Here is a 24873-nt window from a genome sequence, read left to right on the forward strand (position 1 = left end):
GCGTAGTTTATCGGAAGAGACTGAAAATAGACAGGACAATTCAACCAATGAGAAACCTGCAGGCAAATTTGATGATGGCGCTTCAGCGAGACAGCCAGTGAAAGCGAAGAGGGGGCGGGACATGCGCGCGACGCTGCTTGCTACCGGGGAAACGGAGTTCTGAGGGTATGAGGCACAGTGCCGGTGGACTGAAAACTCCCGCCATTTCGACAGGGAATTAACCTCCTCTTAGCTGATTCAGGTTACTTTCTCGCAACGCTTGCTCAACGCTGTTACCTGACGCCAAGGAGCTTCAGAGCATGCAGCGGGTACAGTTTAAAAAGGAGCAGGCCTAATTTGCGAACACTTGCTCGGGACTGTACAGCCGCCAGACCTGCTGTTGACTGACGGTTGCCGCGAGTTTCATTTTGGTGCGGTTCGCATCCTTTCACGTTCACCCGAAGGTGCTGAACTTTAACAACTGAGTCCGGGGACACGTCTGCCAGCGTGTTTTCTACCTAAGGTGCAGCGTAAAAAACAGCCTGACACCACTTCCAGAAGAGCGAAGGATGGTGCGATGAGGCCGGCGGCGAGAAGCGGCGCACTGTTATTGTTTTGCAACGAGATAACCCAGCCTGCTAGCTAGAAAGCTAGCTGCTACACGCTGAGAGCCGGGCCTGCCGGCGGTAACGTGAGACGTGCTATCTGTCGGCTCTGACATTTTTAAAACTGGGATACATGCAAAGGACATACCATTGTGTACTATTGTGCTAGTTTGTTGCTAGAATATCTGTTTTTACTTTCGGCACTTGTGCCATCTCTGGATTTGAAATGGCACCGCTTTTGGGCCGGAAACCGTACCCGCTGGCTAAGCCGCTAGCCGAGCCACCAGGCCCGGGAGAGGAGGTCTACATCATCGAGCACACCAAGGAGGCCTTCAGGAACAAAGAGTATCCTTTAACATGATGGTGGTTATCAGTCTCGACTTATCGAGCCAGTCGATAGGCTGGATAGCGGGCTTTGTCTTGTTTAGCTGAACCGATGTACCCATAGTCACGAGTAGAGCGCTATAAAGCTGGCTAAAGCATGGAATTTGACGTTACCTGACATTTCTCCCCCGTTAAGTGTTTCCCCGCATGTACACAGTTTACTCTGGGTTGACAGGCTGGCTAGCTAACACCCTGCTGTTTTTGGTAATTAAATAATTTTACCTATTAGTTAGCTTTTTACCTAACCGAGCTAAATATATGACTGTAAATGGCACGTCATTGTAGAGAAGGGCGAAAAGGAGTCTTTCACTTTCATGTTTTACGGTTCTGGTGGCAATGCTAACAGGGTAAGCTAGCCAGTTGCTAACGTTAGGTATCCCATTATGTCACAATAGCCCAGACTGACGCCGCTCCCCGGCTGGTAATGTGTTAGCTGGTATTGCTAGCACAGAAGCCTCTCAGAGTCCGTTTCGCTTTAACTTACTTTTGTATTTTGGGCTGACTGAAAGGTGTTCAGTGACTTATGACAGCATTTTGTTGTTAGCTTGGTTTCTTCTGTTGTCACAATTGGACAACTTTACCACGTTGTTAAAACGTTCACATGAACGCTTTAAGCTCTTAAAGGTCCACGACTGTCAGCAAGGTTATGAAACCTGCTGTGGCACACGTAGCTAGTGTTAAGTGTCCATAATATGCTGATATGGATAATCGATTATGATATTTGACTTTATACGGGTGTCTAAACTCTGCCATCCATTATTATTGTCTTAATAAAGCTTTGTGAACTAGTACACTGTCAAACAGTCCCATCTATGAGAATTTGACTTGGTATGTTGTTAGAGTACCCATGGAAATGTTGTATACTCCATTACACAGCGGTCAACTGATCTTTCTGACTTTCTTTGAAATCATTATTCATTCCCGTCCCTAACCCTCTCCTTGTCTTGTTAGGACAGGACTATTCACAGATGATTTGTTTTGAAATGTGTTTATGCTGGGTGTCCCTTGACCTCTCATTATGCTCAGTGAAGTTAAATGTCATGATGGAATTTGAGTGACTTGCATCTTGCTTATTGTGCGTAAACAAAATCCTAAATAGGAAAACATTTGGATGATGTAACTTCCTTGACTGACTCTTGTACACAGAGAGTACGAGGCCCGCCTACAGAGGTATAATGAACGCATTTGGACATGCAAGAGCACTGGAAGCAGCCAGCTCACTCACAAAGAGGCATGGGAGGAGGAACAAGAAGTCACCGAACTGTTAGTATTACATCCGCAGTGTTGCACGTGCACATTCATTATTCCATGTTAACTTTTGAAAGCTCTGATGGTCTACTATGCTGATTTCAGACCAAACAGAGTATGCACGTTTAATAAAGCCTGTTGATTGAGTGAAAATGCATAGATTCAATTCTTTAGGTCCTGCCCTTTGTATTCAGATGTCCAGTAAAACTTGGTTTGTATAAACCTCTGATTGTAAAAACCACACCTACTTATGTGGAAGGACTGTGCAAGAAATACAGAGTAGTCACTTAACAGAAGTTCATGGTATCAACAAAGAAGAGAACCATACAACCCCAGTGAAGGTCACAAGGCTTACTGCTTTGCTATGATTGGATAAATCTTGTGCTCCTCCTCTCAGTCTATTTAGAGGGCGAGTGACTCAGTCATCCTTGAATCTGCAAGGGCCTGAGTTCCTTTATCCTGATCTGCAAATGGAAAAACCTATGGAAAATAATGAAACGGTTCAGCTCATCTCTTTCAGTCCACTTGACTTGAAATATGTATTGACATATGGGATCACCATGTCCTTTTAGCAAGAGAGAGAACAAAAAGATAAATATGGCCCAAAGAGATGTCACAGCAGAGACTGGGTAGAGCAGTGCTTAGCTGCCCAGAGCTGAAGTAAGTCAGGATCATGAGCTGTACAGTATTTATGCTCTAATTATGTCAGCCAAGAGAAACTACTCCCCCTACTGGCCACCCTCGGCAAACAATCCATCCATCTATTTTCTTCTGCTTATTACAGTTCAGGGTCACGGTGTGTCTATCACAGGTTGATTTCGGCACTGCAGAAATCTAAGCAAAGTAAAATAAATCATGTGATGATGAACTCTGTGTTAGCAACAGAGAGCGATGGAGCTGCAAGATAGTCTCACATTTGTTACCTTTTTATAAATTAACCATTGATCGTGTGTGTGTGTGCAGGCTTCAAGAGGAGTATCCAAAGTGGTTTGAGAAACCAGTCCTTGAGATGGTTCACCACAACACAGTGTCTTTAGACAAACTGGTTGAGATGGCTTGGGTGGAAATCCTCACCAAATATGCTGTGGGTGAAGAGTGCGACTTCCTGGTCAGTTTGGCAGTTTACTCTTATTACATTTCTCAACTTGTCTGTAATATCAATCTTATGATATTGTGAGTATTTTTTTTTTGTAACCTGATAATTTACTGCATTAAAAGTCATAGTGTGTGTAAAGTTTCTCATATAATGTCAAATCTTACATCTTGGCTTCAGGTGGGGAAGGAGAAAAGTTTGCGAGTGACGGTGGTAAAGATCCACCCCTTGGAAAACACAGAGGGTGAGTCGGGGGAAAAGAAACTTGAAGGCGCTTGTGACTCTCCATCCAGTGACAAGGAGAACGCAAGCCAGGAAAACCAGAGGAAGGAGCCTCCTCCTCGAGAGGAGAACAGGAGGGAGAGTCTGAGTGAGTGCCCATCAGTTTTAAGAGGCGAAATCTTGCATTGTGGATAAAATTAAGAACATGTTGTAAATGCTGCTTGATTAAGGAGGTTAAAATTGTTTATTTATACAGTATTTGTTCAATATATGATGTTTGGCTTCTTTTTAGGTGACAGAGCACGACGTTCTCCGAGGAAACTACCCACTGCCATGAAAGAAGAGAGGAAGAAATGGGCAATGCCTAAATTCCTTCCTCATAAGTATGATGTAAAGCTCATCAATGAGGACAAGGTTTGTTTTGTTTTATTACATCATCACTCAAGAAATGGTGTGAGTTTTTCCCAACATCAGAAATAATTGAATGTGTTCTATTTTTAGATTATTAAAGGTTATACGTAAGGTTCATATACTTGTGGACAATAGACTTGGTGATTTTAAGAAAAACTGGACTCTAAATTTCCAACATGTGTCATAGGTGATCTGTGACGTCCCAGCGGACAGTCTTTATAGAACAGAGCGCCCTCCTACCAAGGAGATCATGCGCTACTTCATCAGACACTATGCTCTAAGGCTGGGCATGGGAGAAAGTGCTCCCTGGGTGGTTGAAGATGAATTGGTGAAAAAATTTAACCTGCCCAGCAAATTCAACGACTTTCTTCTCGATCCACACAAGGTAAGTTTACTTATTTCATTTTGCTACTCATTATTTAATTCAGTTTTTAAGTGTTGCATGTTCTTGACTCACCTTCCTGTGTACATCTCAAGTTCTTGGCAGAGAATCCCTCCACGAAGCGCAAGAGCTTGTCATCTCCAGAGGGTAAGCCTAACAAGAAGCTCAAGACTGCTGACACTCCAGGAGAAGATTCGGGCAATGAGAAGGGAGAAAAGAAGAAGAAAAAGAAGAAAGATGCTTTAGGCATGCCCCTTAGTCCCACCATCTGGGGCCACATGCAGGTTAGCCAGCTTGTGTGTACATGGTGAAATGTCATCTAATTTATGAGGTATCCCTCAAACGTCACTGTTATGTTTAATGGTTCCTTGGTTGCATTTCAGAAAATAAAAATGAATGGTTCTCCACTCAAGGTAAAGAACTCAGGAACCCCTAAGAAAGGAGAAGGTAAAGGCTCCACTCCCTCCACTCCGAAATCTGGCAAAAAGTCAGGGGACAAAAAAGAAGGAAAGAAAACTGGAAAAAATGGTGAGAAGAAACTCAATGTTCTCAAAGCATCCAAAAAGGACGGTAAAGCTGGTGCTAAGGGGCCAAAGATGAAGCAGATGACTCTGCTGCATCTGGCTAAGAGCGGTGCTGCAGGAAGCCCAAAGAAGAGAGCTCGTAGTTCTGGCATTGGTACACCGAAACTTGGGAAGCCACTACACCCTATGGCTCTCCACCTCCTTCGTTACTACAAGGAGAACAAGGGTAAAGAGGATAAGAAGAACTCCCTTTCATCCCTTATCTCAAAAGCTGCCAAGACCTTGTCCCCAGATGATCGTAGTCGCCTGCCAGAGGAACTCAAGGAGCTAGTGCAGAAACGCTGGGAGCTTCTGGAGCAGAAGAAGCGATGGGCAGCCATGAGTGAAGAGGAAAGGAAGGAAGAGATGAAGAAGAGGCGTGAGGAACTCAAAGAGAAGTTAAGAGAAAAGGCCAAGGAGAGACGAGAGAAGGAGATGCTGGTCCGCCGTGAACAGTCGCGCCGATACGAAGATCAGGAGATCGAAGGTGGCAAGCCTCTGCCTGCGTTCAAGCTTGTGGACATGCCTGAGGGGTTGCCCAACACATTGTTTGGGAATGTGGCCATGGTTGTGGACTTCCTTCACTGTTACTCAGGGCTGCTGATGCCAAATGACCAGTATCCCATCACAGCAGCGGCTCTGATGGAAGCGCTGGCTGGGGAACGGTCTGGCTTCCTTTATCTAAACCGTGTGTTGGTGGTGCTGCTCCAAACATTACTGCAGGATGAGCTGGCTGAGGGCTACAGTGAGCTCGACATGCCCTTATCCGAGATTCCTCTGACTATGCACTCAGCTTCCGAGCTGGCACGGTTGTGCCTGCGACCGTGTGACGCTCACGGTGAGGAGAGCGGCCAGGGCTCTGAAGACTCTGGGGCCATGGGTGGATATGACGATGTGGTGACCAGCGAGTTTCTGGATAAACTCGAGACAACCGAGGTGTTTGAGCTGAGCCCCGAGGAGAAAGTCAACCTGTTAGTGGCGCTGTGCCACCGAATCCTGATGACGTACTCTGTGGAAGACCATGTTGATGCAATGCAGCAGCGGTCAGCTGAGCTGTGGAAGGAGCGTTTGGCAATGCTGAAAGAGGCCAATGACCGCAAGAGAGCCGAGAAGAAGAGGCGGAAGGAGATGGAGAACAAAGGTAGGAGGGATCATCAGTTTTACCAGTCTTGATATATTGCTGTGAATCAAATGTGTACTTTACACACAGTTTCTAAACTGTTAATCTACATTTTACCCTAAGAATTGTCAGAGAAAGTGGATGCCTAGTGTGTATTTGAAGTCTCGCACAACACATGTGTCTGGGGCTCTAAAAGCAGACGTTGTAAATGCATATACAGTTTGTATTTACATATTTTTGTTTTTTTCCATGCTGATAAAGGTGAGAAGAAAAAAGAAGGGTCTTCTAAAAAGGAGGTCAAAAAGGAAGTGAAGGTTGAGCCAGAACCAGAGGACATGATCAGCTCAGTGAAGAGCCGGCGACTAATGGCCATGCAGGCTAAGAAGGAGAAGGAGGAGATGGACAGACAGAACAAAGGTACAGGTTTTTAAGCAAGATTGATACTAATTATAACTTTGATTCATTACATAGTATGCTTTATTTATTTTTGGTTACTATTATTCCTCTGTAGAACGCATGGAGAAGGAGGCTGAAGAGGAGCGGATGCGTAAACAGAGGGCGGCTGCAGAGAGGGCTTTTCAGGATGGAATAACCAAAGCAAGACAAGTGATGCGCAGGACTCCTCTAGGTACCGACAGAAATCACAACAGGTTGGTAATTAATACGAGGAATTAACTCAGTGAGCCAAAACATCATGCCTGCTCACAGATGAAATCGTCTGTACCAGCTGTACCAGTCATTAATTTAATTGAAACGGTTTGGTACCCGATGCAGGTTAAGTGCTGTGTCCTAAATGTCATGCAGCTGTTTGCCACCAGATGGCGCTGCAAGCCTGACATCCTTGAAGACAAATCGGATAATCTAAGCCTGATGTTTGTTTGTTTTGTTTTTTTAAAGCATATTATTGTTAGTTATATTGAAGGTGAAAGAATGAGATCGCGGATACAAACGATGGAAATGAGACGTCTCTGAAGGGCAGATGGGCTCTGCCTTAGTGATAGAGTGAGGAGCCATTTGGGAGCGACTCAGAGTAGAACTATAACTCTGCCACACTGAACGGAGCCAGCAGAGGTGGTTGCTTCCTAGGTGTGGTGTTCTGGGCGTGTCCTGCCAGGACAAAGACCCTGGTAGACTGAGGACATGCTGTAGAGATTGCATCTCTTATTTGTTCTGGGAACGCCTCGGTATTCTCGGTTTATGCCCGGTTAAGCTGAGGGAGGTGGCTGGGGGCAGAAGTCTGGGAGAAATTGATGGATGACTGATTGTTTTATGATTTTTATATTTCAATTTTTATAGCGCGGGTTGTTACATTTGTAAAAGAATGTGCCGTGCGCTATGAATGATTCACAATGTGCCACACTATTCAGTCGCAATTGATTCATTTTTCAGAGTTTAAGTTGTCATTTAAAGTACTAATAATTATTGGTTTCAAATGCCTTTTTAGCAAGCTTCTGACATTGTTCATTAAACGGTTCTCAAATGTAACTTTATTTGATTGCTTCTCAGTGTTAGAATAGTGGATTAGTCAGGTTAGGGAAGAATTTAGTCCCCAGGATCATCCCTAGTCAGGAATGACATTTTAGCTGTTTCTTAGTCTTTAAAATTAAAAGACTAACAAAAATTATAAGACAAACAGCGTATTTACCGAAGGCACTTTGGTAAATTCTAACCATACGTGATGTTTTTGTGCAGATTCTGGCTTTTCTCCGATGTGGTTCCTGGTCTGTACATCGAGAAAGGCTGGGTGCATGAAAGCATAGACTACAGCTTCACCCCTCCACCAGAGGAAAAACCAGCTGAGCCTGAGGTAGAAGAGGAGGAGGATGGTGAGGCAGCCCCTGCTCCTGATTCACAAGGTAAGCAAAAATACATTCTCTTGAAAAAATGTTTTTTGTTTTTTCTTTAGGTCTAATAATGCAAATATTTTTATTAACTGACGATATAGAATTTTTTTTTTTTTTTCCCTTCCAGTTGCTTCTGTCTGGTTTTGTTTGCTCAGTGTGCAGGCTTGTTTGCACATAATTGGTAGTTAATGTGTGTTTTTGAGAAACAAATTTCCACACATGGCTTTATCTCGAGACACTAAATTATTATTTATGTTGCAGGAACTGAAAAAGATGATGGCAGTGTAGATGGTGCTGTTAGTGAAGGAGCCCAGCAGGGAGCACCACCAGATGTTTGTATAGAAACTACTGTTCCCAAACAGGGACAGAACCTTTGGTAGGTGTCTATGTCTGTCTTTATTTTCCTTTTTCACTTTCATTTGATGCATTTTATCCTTCATGTTTAATTGATCTTCTCCTCATTTTCACTTCTGATTTCAGGTTCATATGTGACAGTCCAGCTGAGCTGGAGGAACTGGTGGAGAGTCTTCATCCTCAGGGGGTCAGAGAGAGTGAACTAAAGTCAAACATACAAAGCAGGTGAATGCAGTATTATAAGAGATTGTTTTAACCCACATAAAACTATCCAGTCTGCAGAGTTCAGTTCTTTTTTTTCTTTCTTTTTTTTTTTGTCTCTAGTTCATATCTATAATTTTTGTGGTGGCAGTAGTGATAATGTCAAATACCCTCTCACTGTGTCAGGTATCAGGAAATACTCCACTCCATCCATTTGACCCGGAAAGCCAGGCTCGGCCTCAGGACCTGTGACGGCTATGCAGAGCTACTCAAATATCTGCGTAGCGACATCCAGGAAGTAGCCTCACGCCTGCAGAAGGGCGGCCTCGGGTACCTGGACGATAACGTGCACATTGAGGATAAGGTGAATAGTCAGACAGTTTGAAAATGAGACTTTTCCCAGTCTTTAGTGAAAATCTGTGTTTAAATTCTACTAAAATGGTACAGCATGTAGTCAAAGTGTTTGTTCAGGCTATCAGGCAATGGACATGGTGATTGATTAGACAGATAACTAGTACAAGAAAACAGATGTTTTGAAATCATGTTCAGTGTGGAAGGCATATATGGTAGAACCAAGTACACAGTTGGGCTCTGAAATGTTTAGTGTAAAGTAAGTATTAAAAGCCACACTTGTTTACAACAGCCCTGATTGGTTTTCCAGGGTGTAAGAAATGCTTGGTCATATTTAATTACTCAAATTTTTCAATAAAATTCACTGCCAACCCTGGTGTGGTGATGCCAGTATAGGCCTACAGCACAGAAGTGTAAATGTCCTTATAAAAACACAAATTATTTCAATCATAAAGATGTAAAATACTGTTTTTAGTTTAGTTATTGAAACTCTGCATGTGAGTTGGAAACCTGATATTGTTGAAATTGTGCTTATTTTTCTGAAAACATATCAGGCTGTCCTTAACCTTTTTTCTAAATGGATTTCTTGTAATGTGGGGGAGCTGATTTAACAAGAAATATTACTTTCTGTATGCTTTGTAAATTTTAAGGGAGTATGATCTTCATGAAACATTTGTACTTAGATGTTTAACTGGTCTAGAGAGATGCTCTTTCCTCATGAAGCACCCAGCGGGGAAGTTTTGTGACTTTACTGGGCATGCCGTCTGTGTTCTGAAATTCTCCGTCTGCTTCATCCTCTTGTCACAGTTGAAAGACATGGAGAGCCTGAAAGACTTCGGCGAGTGCATCATCACCATTCAGGCCTGTGTAATCAAAAAGTTCCTGCAGGGGTTCATGGCCCCTAAGCAGAAGAAGAAGAAGAAGCAAGCAGGAGAGGAAAGCAGCAAGGCTGAAGAGGTGGATGAGGAGAAGCGGTTGGCAGAAGAGGCCAGGGTAAGAGGAAAGAGCTAACTGTTAGCACTCTGATGCTAAAGCAGTATGGAGCCAAATCGGGGTTAAAAGTTTTATTCATTTGAAACTGAAATTCTAATTTTTTCATATTTAAAACAAATAATAAAGTAAAAAATGTTGGAAAAAAAACCCCCAATTACTTTATTTTCAATGTTTACTTGTCCTCACAGGTAGCAACAGCAGTGGAGAAGTGGAAGACCGCTATCCGAGAGGCGCAGACATTTTCCCGCATGCACGTGCTGCTGGGAATGTTGGATGCTTGCATAAAGTGGGACATGTCTGCTGAGAACGCTCGCTGCAAAGTCTGTCGCAGGAAAGGTTAGAAATGTTTTCCACAGTTGCCCCGTTCTGTGTGGGAGAACACACATCACCAGTTATTTGCAGCTGATGGGAGCATTATTAATGACGCACAGTTCAAATTCCAAAGAGGACAACAAAAACTGCACTATTATCTAGTTTCACTCTGAATTTGCCGGATTATTATGGTGTTAATTTGCATGTAAACTTCATAAAGGTTGGGTCCTGTTTGAGTGAAGCAGTTTTGCACTTGCCAAATGATGTTTTGCCCTCCTGTCTAGTGCTCTGGGAGAACCCATCTGTGCTGAGGTTGGAGGAATGTAGATCCAGGCAGGGCAGCAACTGCAGGGTCAAAGCACATCAGAGTAGTAGTGTCAGGCAGATCTACATACGGAGCCAACCACTCCGCAGGCTGACAGGTGAACCTGTAGTGATAAGATGACAGTAGAGAACATGTAAGAGATTTGCTGAGCTGTTTAAACTGAAAATCAGGAAAAGCAAAAGAGTCGAGGTAGAAATATGTGGGGCTGCTAAAAAGACCCAGAATAAAACTTAAAGCTTTAAAATTAAAAAGAAAAGGCCTTATGGTTGATGCTGATCTCTTCCAGGTGATGATGAGAAACTTATACTCTGTGATGAGTGCAACAAGGCCTTCCACTTGTTCTGCCTGCGACCGGCTCTCTACCGGGTCCCCAATGGAGAGTGGCTGTGCCCAGCCTGCCAGCCAACTGTGGCCAGACGTGGCTCCCGCGTAAGGTAACTGTCCTCCACTCTTTAAATAAGCTGATCCATAAGGAATTCAAACAAAAGGAGAATAAAATATAACTGAAAGTGCCGTCTAATAGCAAGCTGCGTCTTGCTCTCTCCTCACAGTAATTATGCCTTCACAGCCCATCTTGCACAGACCCTACCACTTGCATGGAGGAAAAAGATAAATAACCAAAATATAAATAAAGGCTAAAGGAATTCCTGGTTCCAGCTGACATACACCTTAAATATACATCGAAGTATTCAGACAGTTAGTGACTACAGAAAGCATCTTTCCTGTGCCCCAGTCCCTAATGCTAACCTGTCTGTACAGTCGCTGAGAAACAGCTGGTTAGGACAAAGTCTGTAACAAACACATTGTTTATTTTGTTAGTTTTCTATCATGTGATCAGTAATCACACACCCCACTGATGGTGTGGTAGCTGGCTATAGTGAAAGGGGAGACCCTCTTCAGGGTGCCCCACAAACAGAGCAGCGGATCAACCAGTGTAACTGAAGCCCAGATGTGTCTGCCCTATACTTCATCAGCTGTCTTTAAAGGCAAGCTCTCCATTGCAGGAACTATAAGCAAGACTCTGATGAAGAAGACGATGAGGAGGAGTCTGAAGAGGAGGACTCTGAGGAAGAGGAAGAGGACGAAGAAGAGAACGACTACAAAGCCATGGGACACAGCTGTGAGTATTTTACAGAGAAAATTAGGTAAAAAAAAATTGTAACTCTTTGACCAAGTTTAAGCTCACTCTGACAATTAAGGAGGAGGTGAGGAATACAGCTGTGTTTTCAGTTTGAGTTACCATTAGCATTTTTTCCCATACCTTTTTTAATCATTGTTGTGAAGACATTAATAGTCTAAAAAGGATATATAAAAGGCTTTAAGACCTGAGTTTGTTTTGGAAATGGGGGATCCTTGGTGCTGAAGGTTGAGAATGAAAGGAATGCTGATGGGGAATTTCAGCCATTGTCCTCTTTGTGTCGCATTGTCTGTGTGTGATGTAGCACAGCTCAGGTCTGGACCTGGCTTTGAAGCTTTGTCACTGTGGCTTCACTAAGAGTATGTGGCAGGATGATCCCTTCTGTCAGTTCAGGCCTGCGTGTCAAGGATAATGATTTAGAAGTTTCAACAGAGAGGTGTCGGTGCACCTAAGAGCCAGTTATCTTTCTCAATTCAAGCGTGAGGCTCAGACAGGCGAACGTTCAAATCATGGTGGCCTGGGAATGTTTCGAGCCACCTCTTAAAATGCCAAGAATTGAACAGTTGGATGTGGATTGATTTCATGAGAGTGCAGCGTTATACATGTTAATTTCTACTTCTGCTTCTTCTCTACGTCTTTCCTCTTCCACAGTGAGACCAAGAAAGAAAAATAAGCAGTCTTCATCACGGCAGAAAAGCTCAAAAAGTAAATCAAAGAAGTCGGCCTCTTCTAGTAATCAGAGCGGCAAGCAGAGAACAGGCCCCAACAGTCCTGCAGACATCGACGAACTGGTAAGAAGTTTGCAGAGAGCTTAGAACAGACCAGTTTTGTATCCTTTATGTCCTAAAATTATAGCTTTTGTGTGTGCCGTCTCTGCAGGTGCGACAGAGCTCCCAGACAGGAGTGAGCAGACAGGTGCTGGAGCTGGAGAGGTGTGAGGAAATCGTCAAGAAGCTGATGAAATTTCGCTACAGCTGGCCTTTCAGGTGAGGGAAGGAGAAATGTGACACAAGTACATGTCAAACAGGAGCCACTTTGACTCCTGAACAACCTTTTCAACTATTAGCTAAACTACAGACACTATAGGGACAGAAGTGTTGGGCCACACCTCTTACTCTTTGAATTTACCTGTTTTGAGCCTGATGCCCACAGGTGTGTAAAATCAGGCACCTAGCCTGATGCAGTTTGCCTGTACAGACATTTAAGAATGGGTTTTCTAAAGAGCTCACTAGTGCTGGGCGATATGATGATATATATCGTGTGGACGATAGAAAAGTGTCTATCGTGCCATTTGTCTTCTATCGTTTCTAACCCTAATTTTATAAATTATTACATAAAATATATCATTAACCCTTTACAACCGTTCGGAGCAGGCACACTCCGTTTTACCTAACTATTTTTAAATCCCTGTAGAACTGGAACCACGTAAGGTAGCGCAGTTGTACTTGCATCTTATTCCATTAGCTTGCCCTAGGTCACGGTTTCCTTCCACATATAGCTTTGCAAAAATTAAAAAGCACTTCCAGCAACAAAAATATAATATTCCAGAAACACGCTTTGCCGATCTGATCAGCTGTTCATAATACTTCCTACGTTGGGATATAAGTCAGCGCGAACTATCGCATGTCCGCCATTACCTGTCCGAAACCGGAAGTGATGTCATTTTCGCGGAAAATGTAGGGTTTTTTTAGCTTCAAAGCCTATATTGGTGTTTTTCTGTATCGTTTCTGGGAGGCTTAGAAGTCAAATTACACTGTTGGAAATAGTTTATTTTGATGCACATGCTGTTTTTTTGCAAATTTGCATTTATTTATTTTCATTTTTCCTGTAGTATAGAAAAATTAGTGTATCTCAAAAATAAAACTATGAAGACACTCAAAATAAATTTCTCGTGGTTGGAAACTATTTTGTGCACCTTTTTTGTATTTACAGTTTTGAGGGATAAGCCTCTTAAATTTCTCTAACTAGAAACATATGTAAAAAAAAACAAAACAAAACAAAAACGATTTTCAATTTTTTTGTAGTTTATTGCACTTTTTTGCAATTTATGTAGTTACTATGGACTTCATGCATACATATTATTAAAATTTGGGCTATAACGGTTGTATTGATGTATAGCAACTAGAAATGCTCCCACAAATGGCACTACAGCATGTAAAATGTAAAGATAAGCTCTGGCGGACTTGGTTCTATGGTAGGTCTTAAAGGGTTAAATAGCCTGTGGCAAATATATTAGTGTTGTCTTCTCACTATACATACTCTTAACTTTATGCAAGAGAAAATAAAGTATAAAAAAATGATATTTTTCGCAAAGAAACTCCGTCTTGTGGTTTTGCGACATGGTGCTGCTTTACGTGCACCCGGATTTGCGACATGCTTTACGGTAACTCAAAACAAAGACTGCACCCTCTCCACTCGCTGTTTGCAGACTGCATGCTTTCCAGATGACCACAGGTCAGGTGGTATATCGTGATATAAAATAATTCATATCGTGATAAATATTTTTTCCATATCGCCCAGCACTAGAGCTCACTGAATGTAAGTGTGGTATTATGATAGGATGTCACCACTGCATCAAGGTGGTTTGTGAAGTTTCTTCACTCCTTGTACTTGGAGCTGTTACTGGTGTCATCTTGAGTGTTTAGGAGAAACTCAGTTGCAGACCACTGAGTCAATAACTGCAGAGTTCAAACCTCCTCTGGCATTAACATCAGCACAAACGCTGTGTGCTGGGAGCTTCGTGGCATGGTTTCCATGGCTGAACAGCGCACCTAGGTGCAATGTGTAGGTGGATCAGTACTTTTGTCCATATAATGTATGTATTTATGCTTCCATCAGTGTGGAAAGCATTTGTCTGTGGAAACTAGTTGTGCATTCAAAAACCTTTAAATGTAATATTGTAATATTTCTGTATATTACAAGCTTATCAGACTGAGTCACATTTTGTAAATGGTTTTCCCTCAGCAGAAACAGAAACAAAAGCCCAGAGCCTCTCGGGCACTATTTCCTTCTAGATCGAGCACTGACCTCTGCAAGTCATTTTATACAGAGCAATGGTGTGGGTTGTATGGCTGGTTATTAGCTGCTAATCCTAGCAGCAGTAGAGATTTGTGAGAGAGAAAGGTGCAGGGCTGAACTGCTCCTCTGAGAGTTTATGATCATAATGATAACTACTGCACTAAACATATGATGGATGGTCTTCAGGGAGCTGCTGAGACATGTTGAAGAGACAAGGTAGCTGGTGGTCACATTAACCACTTTGACTCATGTGACTCCCTTTTTCAGAAGGGATCACCACAATAGGTAGGTCTGCATGTTTGATGCTGGATCTCCCTCATGACGCAATCCCAAAGGGATTTGTGTCTCTGCCTCCAATAAATGTCTTACAGGATTTAAACATTTTGTTTAATATGCCTTACATATGTTTCTCGATGTTTTATAAAACATGAGACACATTATGATCCCAAGTCTCCAGTCTAACACTCATCACATGCTTTAAATCCTCTTTCAGGGAGCCTGTTTCCCCTGAAGAGGCAGAGGACTACCTGGATATCATCTCTCAGCCCATGGATTTCCAGACAATGCTGGGCAAGTTCAGCCAGGGCTCGTACCGCCACGCCCAGGAATTCCTGGAAGATGTAAAGTTGGTCTTCTCCAATGCCGAGGAGTACAACCAGCAGGGCAGCACCGTGCTCTCCTGTATGGTCAAGACGGAGCAGACGTTCACCGAGCTGCTCCAGAAGCTGCTGCCTGGTCTCAGCTACATCCGGCGGCGTTCCCGCAAGCGTGTCAACCAAGCTCCTGCAACATCGGAGGAGGAGGAAGAAGATGAGGAAGAGGAAGAAGAGCCCAAGAAGAAGATGACAAATGGAAAATCTCATGCAAGGAAAACAACCAGAAATGATCGAAGACGGAAGGATGACGACAGCGAAAGTGAGGAGGAGGAGGATGATGAGGTGGATGAAGAAGAGGGAGGAGATGAGGATGATGATGAGGAGGAGGAGGATGATGATGATTATGATAATGATGATGGCAGGAGGAGAAGTAAGAGAACCTCTGCCACCTCGGGCCGGAAGGATTACAGGGAGCAGGATAGCGACGGCGAGCGGGAAACACGAAGAACTCGTAAGCGCAGGGGCCGGGGCGACGAGGCAGCGAGCAGTGACGAGGACCGGTCAAACCAGCAGCGACATTCCAAGAGACAGAAACGCTCGTGAAATCCAGGGTGCTGTTTGTTTTCTGTCATCTCTCCTTTGCTTTAAAAATTTCTGTCCCGCTCCTCAGAACGATGACCACGAGCGCCTCATCTCCTCCTCACACAGCCAGCGGGACCTAATCCTCAGAAGGACTTTTTTTGTGTTAATAAGTCTATGCTCATATTTTGGAAAAACAAGAGAAGAAAACTGATTTATATTTGTAACATGTTTAATATTGGTGATGTTTTTGTTTTGTTTTGTTTTTTTTCCAACCAAGAAAAATGAGACATTTGAGATAGCTCTTAAGAGTCTTCGATTTAAAGTCGACAACCTCACACACAAGTGTAATTTGACTTAAATGTTGTGAACTGCTTTGTGTCCTCTCCAAACGCGAGTACAGTGTAATCAGAGGGACTTGTCTTCGCACTTAGTTGAGACATGGCTTTACTGGTGTGCTTCAGGAATGAGTCCAGCTAGCTCTCTGGCCCTGCCCCCCCCCCCCCCCCCGCATCTGTGACGAGTCGCTGACTGTAACAGTTCGTGTTGCTGTGTCTGAAACAATCTAAGAGTTTGCTGATTGCCGTCACTTGTAAATTGCTCTTTCTGTGAAGCATCTTGCTTACAATCTTTGGTTAATTCCATGTTCATAGGTAAACACCATAGGATTTTACTAGATTTAGTATATACATATATAAATATACATATATATTTTCCCTCCTAGCCCAGGTTTAAATCTTTCGTCCAAAGCTGGGCTGAGACTGCAAATCAAAATCCCTTTTCAGACACAAGATTCCCAGCTTCCTCAATCTTGTTAGTGACAGCACTGAGTCACTTTTCAGGCTTCACAGAGCCCCGGGACGTTCATAGTAACCACAGGCTGTTTAGCAGTTGGATGTAGCTACCGTGATGTCGTCCACTGGTTTGCGAAATCCTTATTATGAAGCCTTGAGATCACGCTGTGAAGCCACACATTCGCCGGCAAATTTATCAATCACAAGAAAGAAAAAGCGAAATGTGTTATGTGAAGCTGTTAGAAGGAAAGGAAAGAAGCTTGTGTCTGAAAGGGGCTTTGTAGTCCAATCACTTCACCGTCTCAAACAAAAAAACAAAACAAAAAAGCTTCATCCCAGCTTTCGGTGCCAAGATGTTATCAGGGACGGACTCTGAGTCTCCCCCTCTTTGTCGGCTTGTAGAGCTGTTCGACCTTTTTCCTCCTCTGTAGTGCCCTGCCACTTTAAAGGTACCTCAAATGATCCGTCAGTTTGCACTCCTCCTGTGTAAAGTACACTTAATATGCCAGCAGCTGCAGGACCATACTATATTTGAAATTATGTGCATAAACATTTGTAAACAGTGTTTAAAAGCAGCAGATGTGATGTTTGTTAAGACAAATGGGCATTTTTTTTAACCTTTGATAATTTTTGCACTTTTATTTGGTTATTTGTAAATAATAAATAGTACCCAGGAACTTGCAAGGTTTTAAAACGGGGCTCTCTTCAGAACGTGCCACGAGTTATTTTACTTCTTGCATAGTCAACAGCAGAAATCTTCCCTTTTTATGTTTTATGACACACAGTGAGCCCTGTTGTTCAGCTCAATTAAATTAGTAGCTCAGACTTGGGGTAAAGCAGCTCTTTAAAGGTAAATCAAAGGTTTTCCAGCACATTTCCTGGTGTGGTCACCAGGTGGCGCTCTATACCTGCACTTTTATTACTCTTGTGCCAGCATTTTCCAAGTACTTCAGCGGCAGTGCTGCTAGCTGTACTCCTGTACCACCTGCCTGTCACTGCAGGGGAGCTTCATAGTGCTGGGATATTTTAGCTCTTAGTGTGCAGAAGACCATGTGTAGTTATTCGGTTGCCTGCCATCAAATGTGTGTGTATATATTACCTGTATACTGATGTGGCAGTGGCTGGGTCGCCCTCTTTTGTCTGTACTGTGCTGTGCCGTTCGCCCGTGTTATTTCTAGTGCTGTTACCATCGAGACTTTCCTGTTTTCTTTCGGCCACTGATTGTTTTTGCCCCGTATTGTTTTTGTTTAAATTCAGCTTCCCGACACGATTAACAGCTGTTAACAATGTTTGTAAAAATTGACGTTTCAACAAACGAGCAAACTGCCCTTCTCAAAATGAGATCTGACTGTAAATGCTTTCTTTGTACTTGGAGCAACTGCAAAATCCTTTTACACCTCCTTTTTTATATATATATTTATAGTCTCTAAAAGTTGGGTTTGGGCAAGTTCTGAGGATTCACTTGTAAAGAATTTCCAATAAAGGCTATGGATGAAGACCGTAGTTCTCCCTGTTTGATTTGTGCTGAGCTGATGAGGCTGACATCACTGCCGTCCGTCTGTAAACTTTGTGATTTAAAAGAAACAAAACAAAATGGGCTAGCTTTGACAAGCAAGTTATGTTCTTCTTTACTTTTTAATAAAATATCCAATCATTGTTTTACACTGTGGTGTTTGGTTCATTTTCTCAGAACATCTGAATCTTTGTGTGGAAGACAAATGATCTGCAAACCCTGGATGTTGATGTTGAAGCCAAAGCCGTCATAACGGGATAAATGGTTTCATTATTCACAGAAGGATGAGCGACTTGGACTCAAAGCGTTCCATGAAAAGAAGAAGCCGCCTGTTTGGATTCAGATGTTCTCAACGTAGTCAACTATACTAACACTTTATTAGGTACACCTGCTCACCTTGTCAACCCAGATAACTAGTCAGCCAATCACATGGCAGTCATTTCATGCGTTTAGGCATGTAGACGTGGTCAAGACTGAAGTTGAAAGAATCGGGAAGATGGATGATTTAAGTGACTTTGAATGCGGCGTTTGTGTTGGTATCAGGCTGGTCTGAGTACTCGAGAAACTGCTGATCTACTGGGAACCATCTTTGCAGAGAGTGGTCTGAAAAAGGAGATGGGAAGTAAGCAGCAGTTCTCTCGGAGGACATCACCTTTGGGATGAGGTGGAACGGGAGATTCTCATCATGGATGTGTAGCCGACAAATCTGCAGCAACTCTGTGACGCTATCGTGTCTGCATGGACCAGAATGAGGTGGCTCTGAAGGCAAAAAGGGGTCCAACCCAGCACTTGTAAGGTGTACCTAATAAAACGACTGTTGATTGTATTTATCCAACTGTAAGGTGCAGCTTTACCTGATTTTCAAAAACTCTGTGCACAATAATTTCTGAATAACCTGTGAAAAGTAACCACTGGTAACCAGGTTCACTCAGGAAAGGCTTGTACAGGTAAGCAGGCGGCAGCGATGATCCCACAGAGCGCGCGATGTATGGGCCAAAGAAGAGTGCAAGGAGGACAGCAGGACCTGATGAAATATTTAGGAGTGAAGTGGTGACAGCCTGTGAGCCATCTGTAATTTGGCAACAGGTGTACAGTCTAAGCTGGACCAGAGTAAAGGTCAGAGATGTGAAAAGTCAGTGGAAACGTAGCACTTGATTAGTGGCAGTTCAGGCATGGTGGCAGCTGCATTCAGCTGTAATAAACCTAACGTGATCTTTCACTTTGGTATGTTTTATTGTGCTTTTTATTTACTCCCTGTATAAATATATAAAAAAAACCTAATCAATACATGAGGACTTCTTTTTAACACTGGCTCTTTAACTGGTTCACAGCGTAATACCAAAGTCTGAATGAACTTCTAATGAACTCTGGGGCGTAGATCACTTTGATTTTAGGAGTCTTATTGTCTTCAAGATACAGCCATGATATATTAATGTTTTAGGAGTTTTGTGGATCTATCGGTTTCTGTCCAAGCTTGTGAAACGTGAGGTATTTGTCATTCCTCACACAGTCCATCCTACGCAGCGAAACACGCATTAATCACCCAACTCTCACTCCCTTGTTGAGGTCAGAGTAGATAACGGCTGCACACATTGGCATGTCCCACCAAAAACATTTTACAGGTAGCTCAGCAGGGATAAACGGTCCACAGTCCTTCATGAGGACTCATTATGTAGCGACTGTGTCGGGTCTGTGACTTTGCCCCATGTTACACATTAGGCATTGCTAGTGATACAGCTTTTGGCAATGTCAGTATGACCGACGTGTTGGTCCAGACTGAAGTATCTCAACAAGTATCAATGGACTGTCATGAACATGTGCTGGACTACCCCACAGTTTTCAAAAGTTACAGTACATTGTTTGACATCCATATTTAACCCAATAGTTTTCACTGCATGTGATATTATTTAACCTTACATAGTCATATTGAGCTTTCTCACCGACGTCATGTGCACTGTGCTTCCACAGCAGGCCTTTTATCACGTCTTGCTCCCCTCACCTCCTACCAGTCATGGCATATGGCTGCATTCACTGAGCCAGGTTCTGCTGGATGTGTCTTCCTGTTAAAAATGAGTTTTTTCTTCCCACTGTTGCCAAGTGCTTCTTCACAGAGGGTCTTTACCTTACAGTATAAACTGCCTTGAGGTGACTGTTGTTGTGAATTGGTGCTATATAAATAAAACTGAGTTCTACGTCACATTGGACATGATACAACCCAACATGACAACTGACCAATCCTTCAGTTAGCATTAGCAAACAAGTTAGCTAATACTATTAAAAACTGTCACAAGCAAACCAACATGAGTAACCTGAATTTGACAGGAACAGGAAACCTAACTTATTATATTATTAATATTTTAAATGCTTAACAACAACAATACATAGCCAGTATTTTCTCATGAATACTCGCTAACTACTAGCCTAGCAATAGAAAAACATGAAGAAGCGCAATACAAACTGGAAATTAAGACAGTTTACTTTTGAAGTAAAAGTTGCTCCTCAGCACTGCAGTCCACATTTATGAAAAGGCACAACTTTTACTTTGAAGGGGAAGGTCTCTATTTCCTATTTGCATCACTCTTCGTGGTTTCACTGCAGCTCAGAGAGTACCTTTAAAACGTTTGTAGACGCTTGCACTGAGGAAGGTTTTTGCCTTGGAAATACACATTTTATACTAGCGACTTGTGGTTGCCGGGGGTCTCTGGCCCTGTGTGACTGGGGCTTTAGCATCAACTACCATCAACCACTTGCAACCAGTCAGGGAATACTGATTTTTTCCTCACGACAGGTGGTCGCCACATGAGAGAAAAGCTCTCTAGGCCTGTGTCACTGGGTCACCATGACTGTCACAAGTCCAAAATGCCAGACAAGTGAACATCATGTGCTTAAAAAGTCACGTGTCTGCAAAACCTCAATACTTTATTTACAGAAATGCATCGAGGAGGGCAGAGACAACAGCTCTGTTTTTCCACAGAAAAGAGCGAAGTAGACCACCTTATCCCCCAGTAATTTCTGCCCATGGCGCCTCTGTGTAAGAGGGATTTTTCTTTCTTTGGATTAATTGATTTCCCTAGGTTGTTAAAACAATTTGTTCATTTCCACTTTTCTTTAGCGCATAGTACTGCCTAAATTCCTGCTACATTTCAGTTCTTTTTTAAACTTTCTGGTGCCAAACAACATGTGCCTTTCATACGGGGTCACGGCACAACGTTCTCCTGTTTGAGCTGCTTTTTCCCTCTCTGCATGACGTCAGAGGAATCTTTTACTTTGAATAGTTGTGAGCATGTTGTGCTGTTTTATGACTTAATGTGTGGTGTGGAATGTGGAAAAACTTCCTTATATAATGTGGATTTGCTCTCCTTTATGCCACTGATTGAATGTGTTTGGATGCATGAAACTCCCCTTTAGTTTTATGCTGCACATTAAGCATTGCTAGTGACACATTTATATCACACAAACATGCACAGACACGGAGTTCAATAAAAGTACAAACAGCAGCAGCAGCATGCCAGCAAGCAAACACTGGCCATGCGTGGACTAACCTTTGAACCCTGTGCAAACCGACTGTATCATGGGCCCATCGGCACAGTGTGTGGATGTGGACGAGCAGAGTGGAGCAACTCGCCCTGCAAATATTTACCTCAGGTCCAAGTTAGTGCAGAGGGCATGTGGCAAGAGGGGAACAAGTGTGTTTGTCGCTCTCATTCAGACAAGGAATGACTTCACTGGGGCCACATAGCAGGACAGCTGAGGGACTGGATTGTTAATGTGATACTCACCAATGTCACAGAGAGCTTCAAGCGTCTATAACAGGGGGTCCCAACTCCAGGCCTCGAGGGCCGGTGTCCTTCAGGTTTTAGATCTCACCCTGGGTCTACACACCTGAATCAAATGATGAGTTCATTACCAGGCCTCTGGAGAACGGCAAGACATGTTGAGGAGGTCATTTAGTCATTTGAATCAGCTGTGTTGGATCACGGACACATCTAAAAACTGCAGGACACCGGCCCTCGAGGCCTGGAGTTGGGACCCCTGATCTATAAGAATGGTGCAATATTAAAACATTTGTTTACTTGTTATGCTGTGTTCCTTCCTTTATTTGTTCCTTATGAGCTTTTATTTAATTGTGAAACTTTAGTTTGTTCTTTTGTTTGGTTTTTTATATTGGGACCTTATGGAAACAAACAAGAGGATGCTAATAGAGATCAATAATTCCTAAAAAAATTCTTAGATTGCTTGAAATGGATTCAAAACAATGTAATTCTGGCACTCTTATATAATATAACGTATAATACAAATAAAATATTCACCGAAACTGGAGGAGAGGCTTGTTGGACACCCCCTTTATCAGTTAATTGCATCAAAAATGCTCCAAAATGCGCCAACACGGTCGAGAAGTTGAGTTCAGAAATTCATGTTAGCTGAGGTGAAGCCTGGCAGCTATTCAGTTCAGTTCAATTTCATTTATATAGCACCAGTTTGTAACAACAGCTGTTTCAACAGTGCCTTATAATGTGTATTAGACAGAGAACTCATCTAATGCACAGATGATCCCCTATGAGCAAGCACTTGGCACCAATGGGGACAACGAGCTCCCTTTAAACAGGAAGAGACCTGCATCTAGTGTCTGTGTCAGCATCTGGCTGAGGCTTAACTCCAAGCCTTAATACTGTGTTAACAGGTGAGTTATACACAAATTCACACTTTGGACAGCCGTCACAAAAGGGGAAATAATCTAATAAACATTCTTATTTCTACTCAAAATCTGAGTCAGCACAAGAAGCAGTGTGGCAACGAGATAAACCTTTTTCAATTTCCAGGCGAGTGATGGGTTGAACTACCAATGAAAGGGAAGGATACTGTTGATTAACATCTGACAAAGCAGTAAAGTTACCTAGGCAACCAGAGCCTGGTATGTCATCCAATCACCAGCTACGATGTGATGCACAACGAGTGCTTTGCTTCCCGTGTGGACGCAGATTAAAGTTGGGCATTAAAAGATGGGAGTCACCAAAGACTAACTCATGACCAACCCAGGAACTACAGGGATGTGGAAAACTAAGTCTACCAATGATTCAGTAGCTTATAGATCCAAGTTAAGCAGCAATAACTTGAAGCAATCAATTTCTGTATGACTTTATCAGTCTCTCAGATCATTACAAAGGAATTTTGGCCCACTCTACTTAACAGTTCATTGAGATTTGCAAGCATTTGTTTATGCAAAGCTCTCTTAAACCACACATTTCATTCAGGTTGAGGTCTAGACTTTGACTGCACCATTGGAACAACTCGATTCTTTTGTTTTTCAGTCATTTTGTTGTTGATTTGCTGCTGTGATTTGGATCATTGATTGTCCAGTTGCATGACCCAATCTGGCAAAGTTTTGGCCGTCTTAGGCGTTCGTGGTCGACTCAGTGACTGCAAGCTGCCCAGGTCCTGTGGCTGCAAAATAAACCTAAATCATCACCCCTCCACCACTGCGCTTGACAGTTGGTATGAGATGTTTGTGTTTGGTTTTCTCTAAATGAAATCCTGTGTATTGTGGTCAAACATCTCCACTTTGGTCACTGTCCAAGGGACATTGTTCCAGAAGTCTTGTGGTTTGTTCCTAACCCATGCTGCCATGTTCTTTCTCCTGGGAGCCAAAAAAGCCATATTTGTTCTGTCTTTTTCTAATTGTGCTGTCATGAACTTTAACATTTAACATGCTAACTGAGGAATGCAGAGTCTGAGATGTAGCTCTTGGGGTTTTTGCAGTTTTTTTGAGCATTGCATGGGGTAACTGGCATTGCTTATGCATGATTTGGAAACACCTTTTAACCTTACGCTGTAACCTTCCACATCCTGAAGTGAACCTCCCAGAGAATTATTACTGCTCGTCGGGTCAATGGAGCCTGCACTGACGTGAATGGTGTGGAAAGCTACAGTACAAGGTTAGAAGGGGTTTTTGGTTCAATTAAATTCAGTTTCATTAATACAGCGCCAAACTACAACGACAGTCGCCTCGAGGCGCTTGACATTGTAAGGTAGACCCTACAATAGTACATACAGCGACCCAACAATCATATGATCCCCTGTGAGTAAGCACTTTGGCGACAGTGGGAAGGAAAACCTCCCCTTTAACAGGAAGAAACCTCCAGCAGAACCAGGCTAAAGGAGGGCCGGCATCTGCTGCGTAACTTGCGACATTTCTGGTAATGTCTTAAGTTATGATGTGGAAGTCTAAATCAAGATACAGTCTTAAAACATATGTTCAGGTGACTAAACAACAGAAAAAAAAATAGATTTAGGAATGTAACAAACATGGATAATTCCATAGACGGCACAAGGGATCAGTAAACGGCGGATAGATGAGTTTGAGGATTGGTCTTTGCAGTCACCTGATCCTATCATGTTCTGGAGGCTTGTGACTGTCTTTAAGCAGCACATCTGTACCTGTAACAGCTGTCACTGTAAAGTCTTTTATGAATATCTTTGTACATTTTGAACACATCCCCAGCTTAAGATGAAGTTACACCGAGGCCTGCTTGCCGCATTCTTGACACCTGTCCCACCGGTGCCATCACAGCGAGTCAGGCTCTTACTGCTCCGGCAGACAGCGAAGGTAGTTTTGAGCTGTGAGCGTAAACTCGATTTGTGTCATATCATGCCACACTTCAGAATGAGCTCAGTCAATAGTCTATCAGGCTGGCAGCTGCAGGAATGCACACAGAGAAAATGAGGACAAGCGGGGGGGAAAAAAGACAGAAAAATCCTGACAGGCTGCCAGAACAGAAAGAAGTGAAGTAACATAATCATTCGCAGAGCATGAAGGTGTCTCGAAAATTGAGTGTGAAAACCAACTCACA

At 42.9% G+C, this 24873-nt stretch overlaps 1 protein-coding gene and 1 long non-coding RNA gene across 4 annotated transcripts; one reads left to right on the forward strand and one right to left on the reverse strand.

Moving 5' to 3' along the window:
* The first annotated feature begins 128 nt into the window (after positions 1-128).
* baz1b (bromodomain adjacent to zinc finger domain, 1B) lies at positions 129-18174 on the forward strand. 3 transcript variants are annotated; one of them, XM_005474453.4, is made up of 22 exons: positions 129-929; positions 2115-2231; positions 3180-3324; positions 3490-3679; positions 3824-3945; positions 4130-4327; positions 4420-4608; positions 4708-6028; positions 6269-6424; positions 6519-6657; positions 7700-7863; positions 8113-8227; positions 8332-8430; positions 8593-8770; positions 9565-9750; positions 9939-10086; positions 10347-10484; positions 10674-10821; positions 11392-11507; positions 12177-12316; positions 12405-12511; positions 15037-18174. In XM_005474453.4, exons 1-22 carry the CDS (start codon positions 811-813, stop codon positions 15740-15742), a joined length of 4941 nt encoding a protein of 1646 aa, XP_005474510.3. In that variant the 5' UTR covers positions 129-810; the 3' UTR covers positions 15743-18174. The 3 variants fall into 3 exon arrangements, with proteins under 3 accessions (XP_005474510.3, XP_005474511.3, XP_013124784.2); XM_005474454.4 differs by having other exon boundaries at positions 4738-6028; XM_013269330.3 differs by lacking the exon at positions 10347-10484 and having other exon boundaries at positions 130-929.
* Positions 9940-20099, reverse strand: LOC112842127 (uncharacterized). Its single transcript, XR_003213784.1, has 2 exons — positions 19966-20099; positions 9940-10490 (listed from the first exon to the last, which is right to left on the reverse strand). It is a non-coding gene; the product is annotated as an uncharacterized LOC112842127 (long non-coding RNA).
* Positions 20100-24873: the final 4774 nt, after the last annotated feature.

Source organism: Oreochromis niloticus, linkage group LG14, assembly GCF_001858045.2.
Source record: "Oreochromis niloticus isolate F11D_XX linkage group LG14, O_niloticus_UMD_NMBU, whole genome shotgun sequence".
In the NCBI taxonomy this organism is placed as follows: Eukaryota; Metazoa; Chordata; class Actinopteri; order Cichliformes; family Cichlidae; genus Oreochromis; species Oreochromis niloticus.

Bases quoted from the DNA above. Each gene is read 5' to 3' on its own strand.
- baz1b (XM_005474453.4), top strand. From the start codon at position 811: ATGGCACCGCTTTTGGGCCGGAAACCGTACCCGCTGGCTAAGCCGCTA. The intron at 6,029-6,268 runs GTAGGAGGGATC...ATGCTGATAAAG, and splicing joins GAAGGAGATGGAGAACAAAG to GTGAGAAGAAAAAAGAAGGG. The intron at 10,485-10,673 runs GTGAACCTGTAG...GATCTCTTCCAG, and splicing joins ACCACTCCGCAGGCTGACAG to GTGATGATGAGAAACTTATA.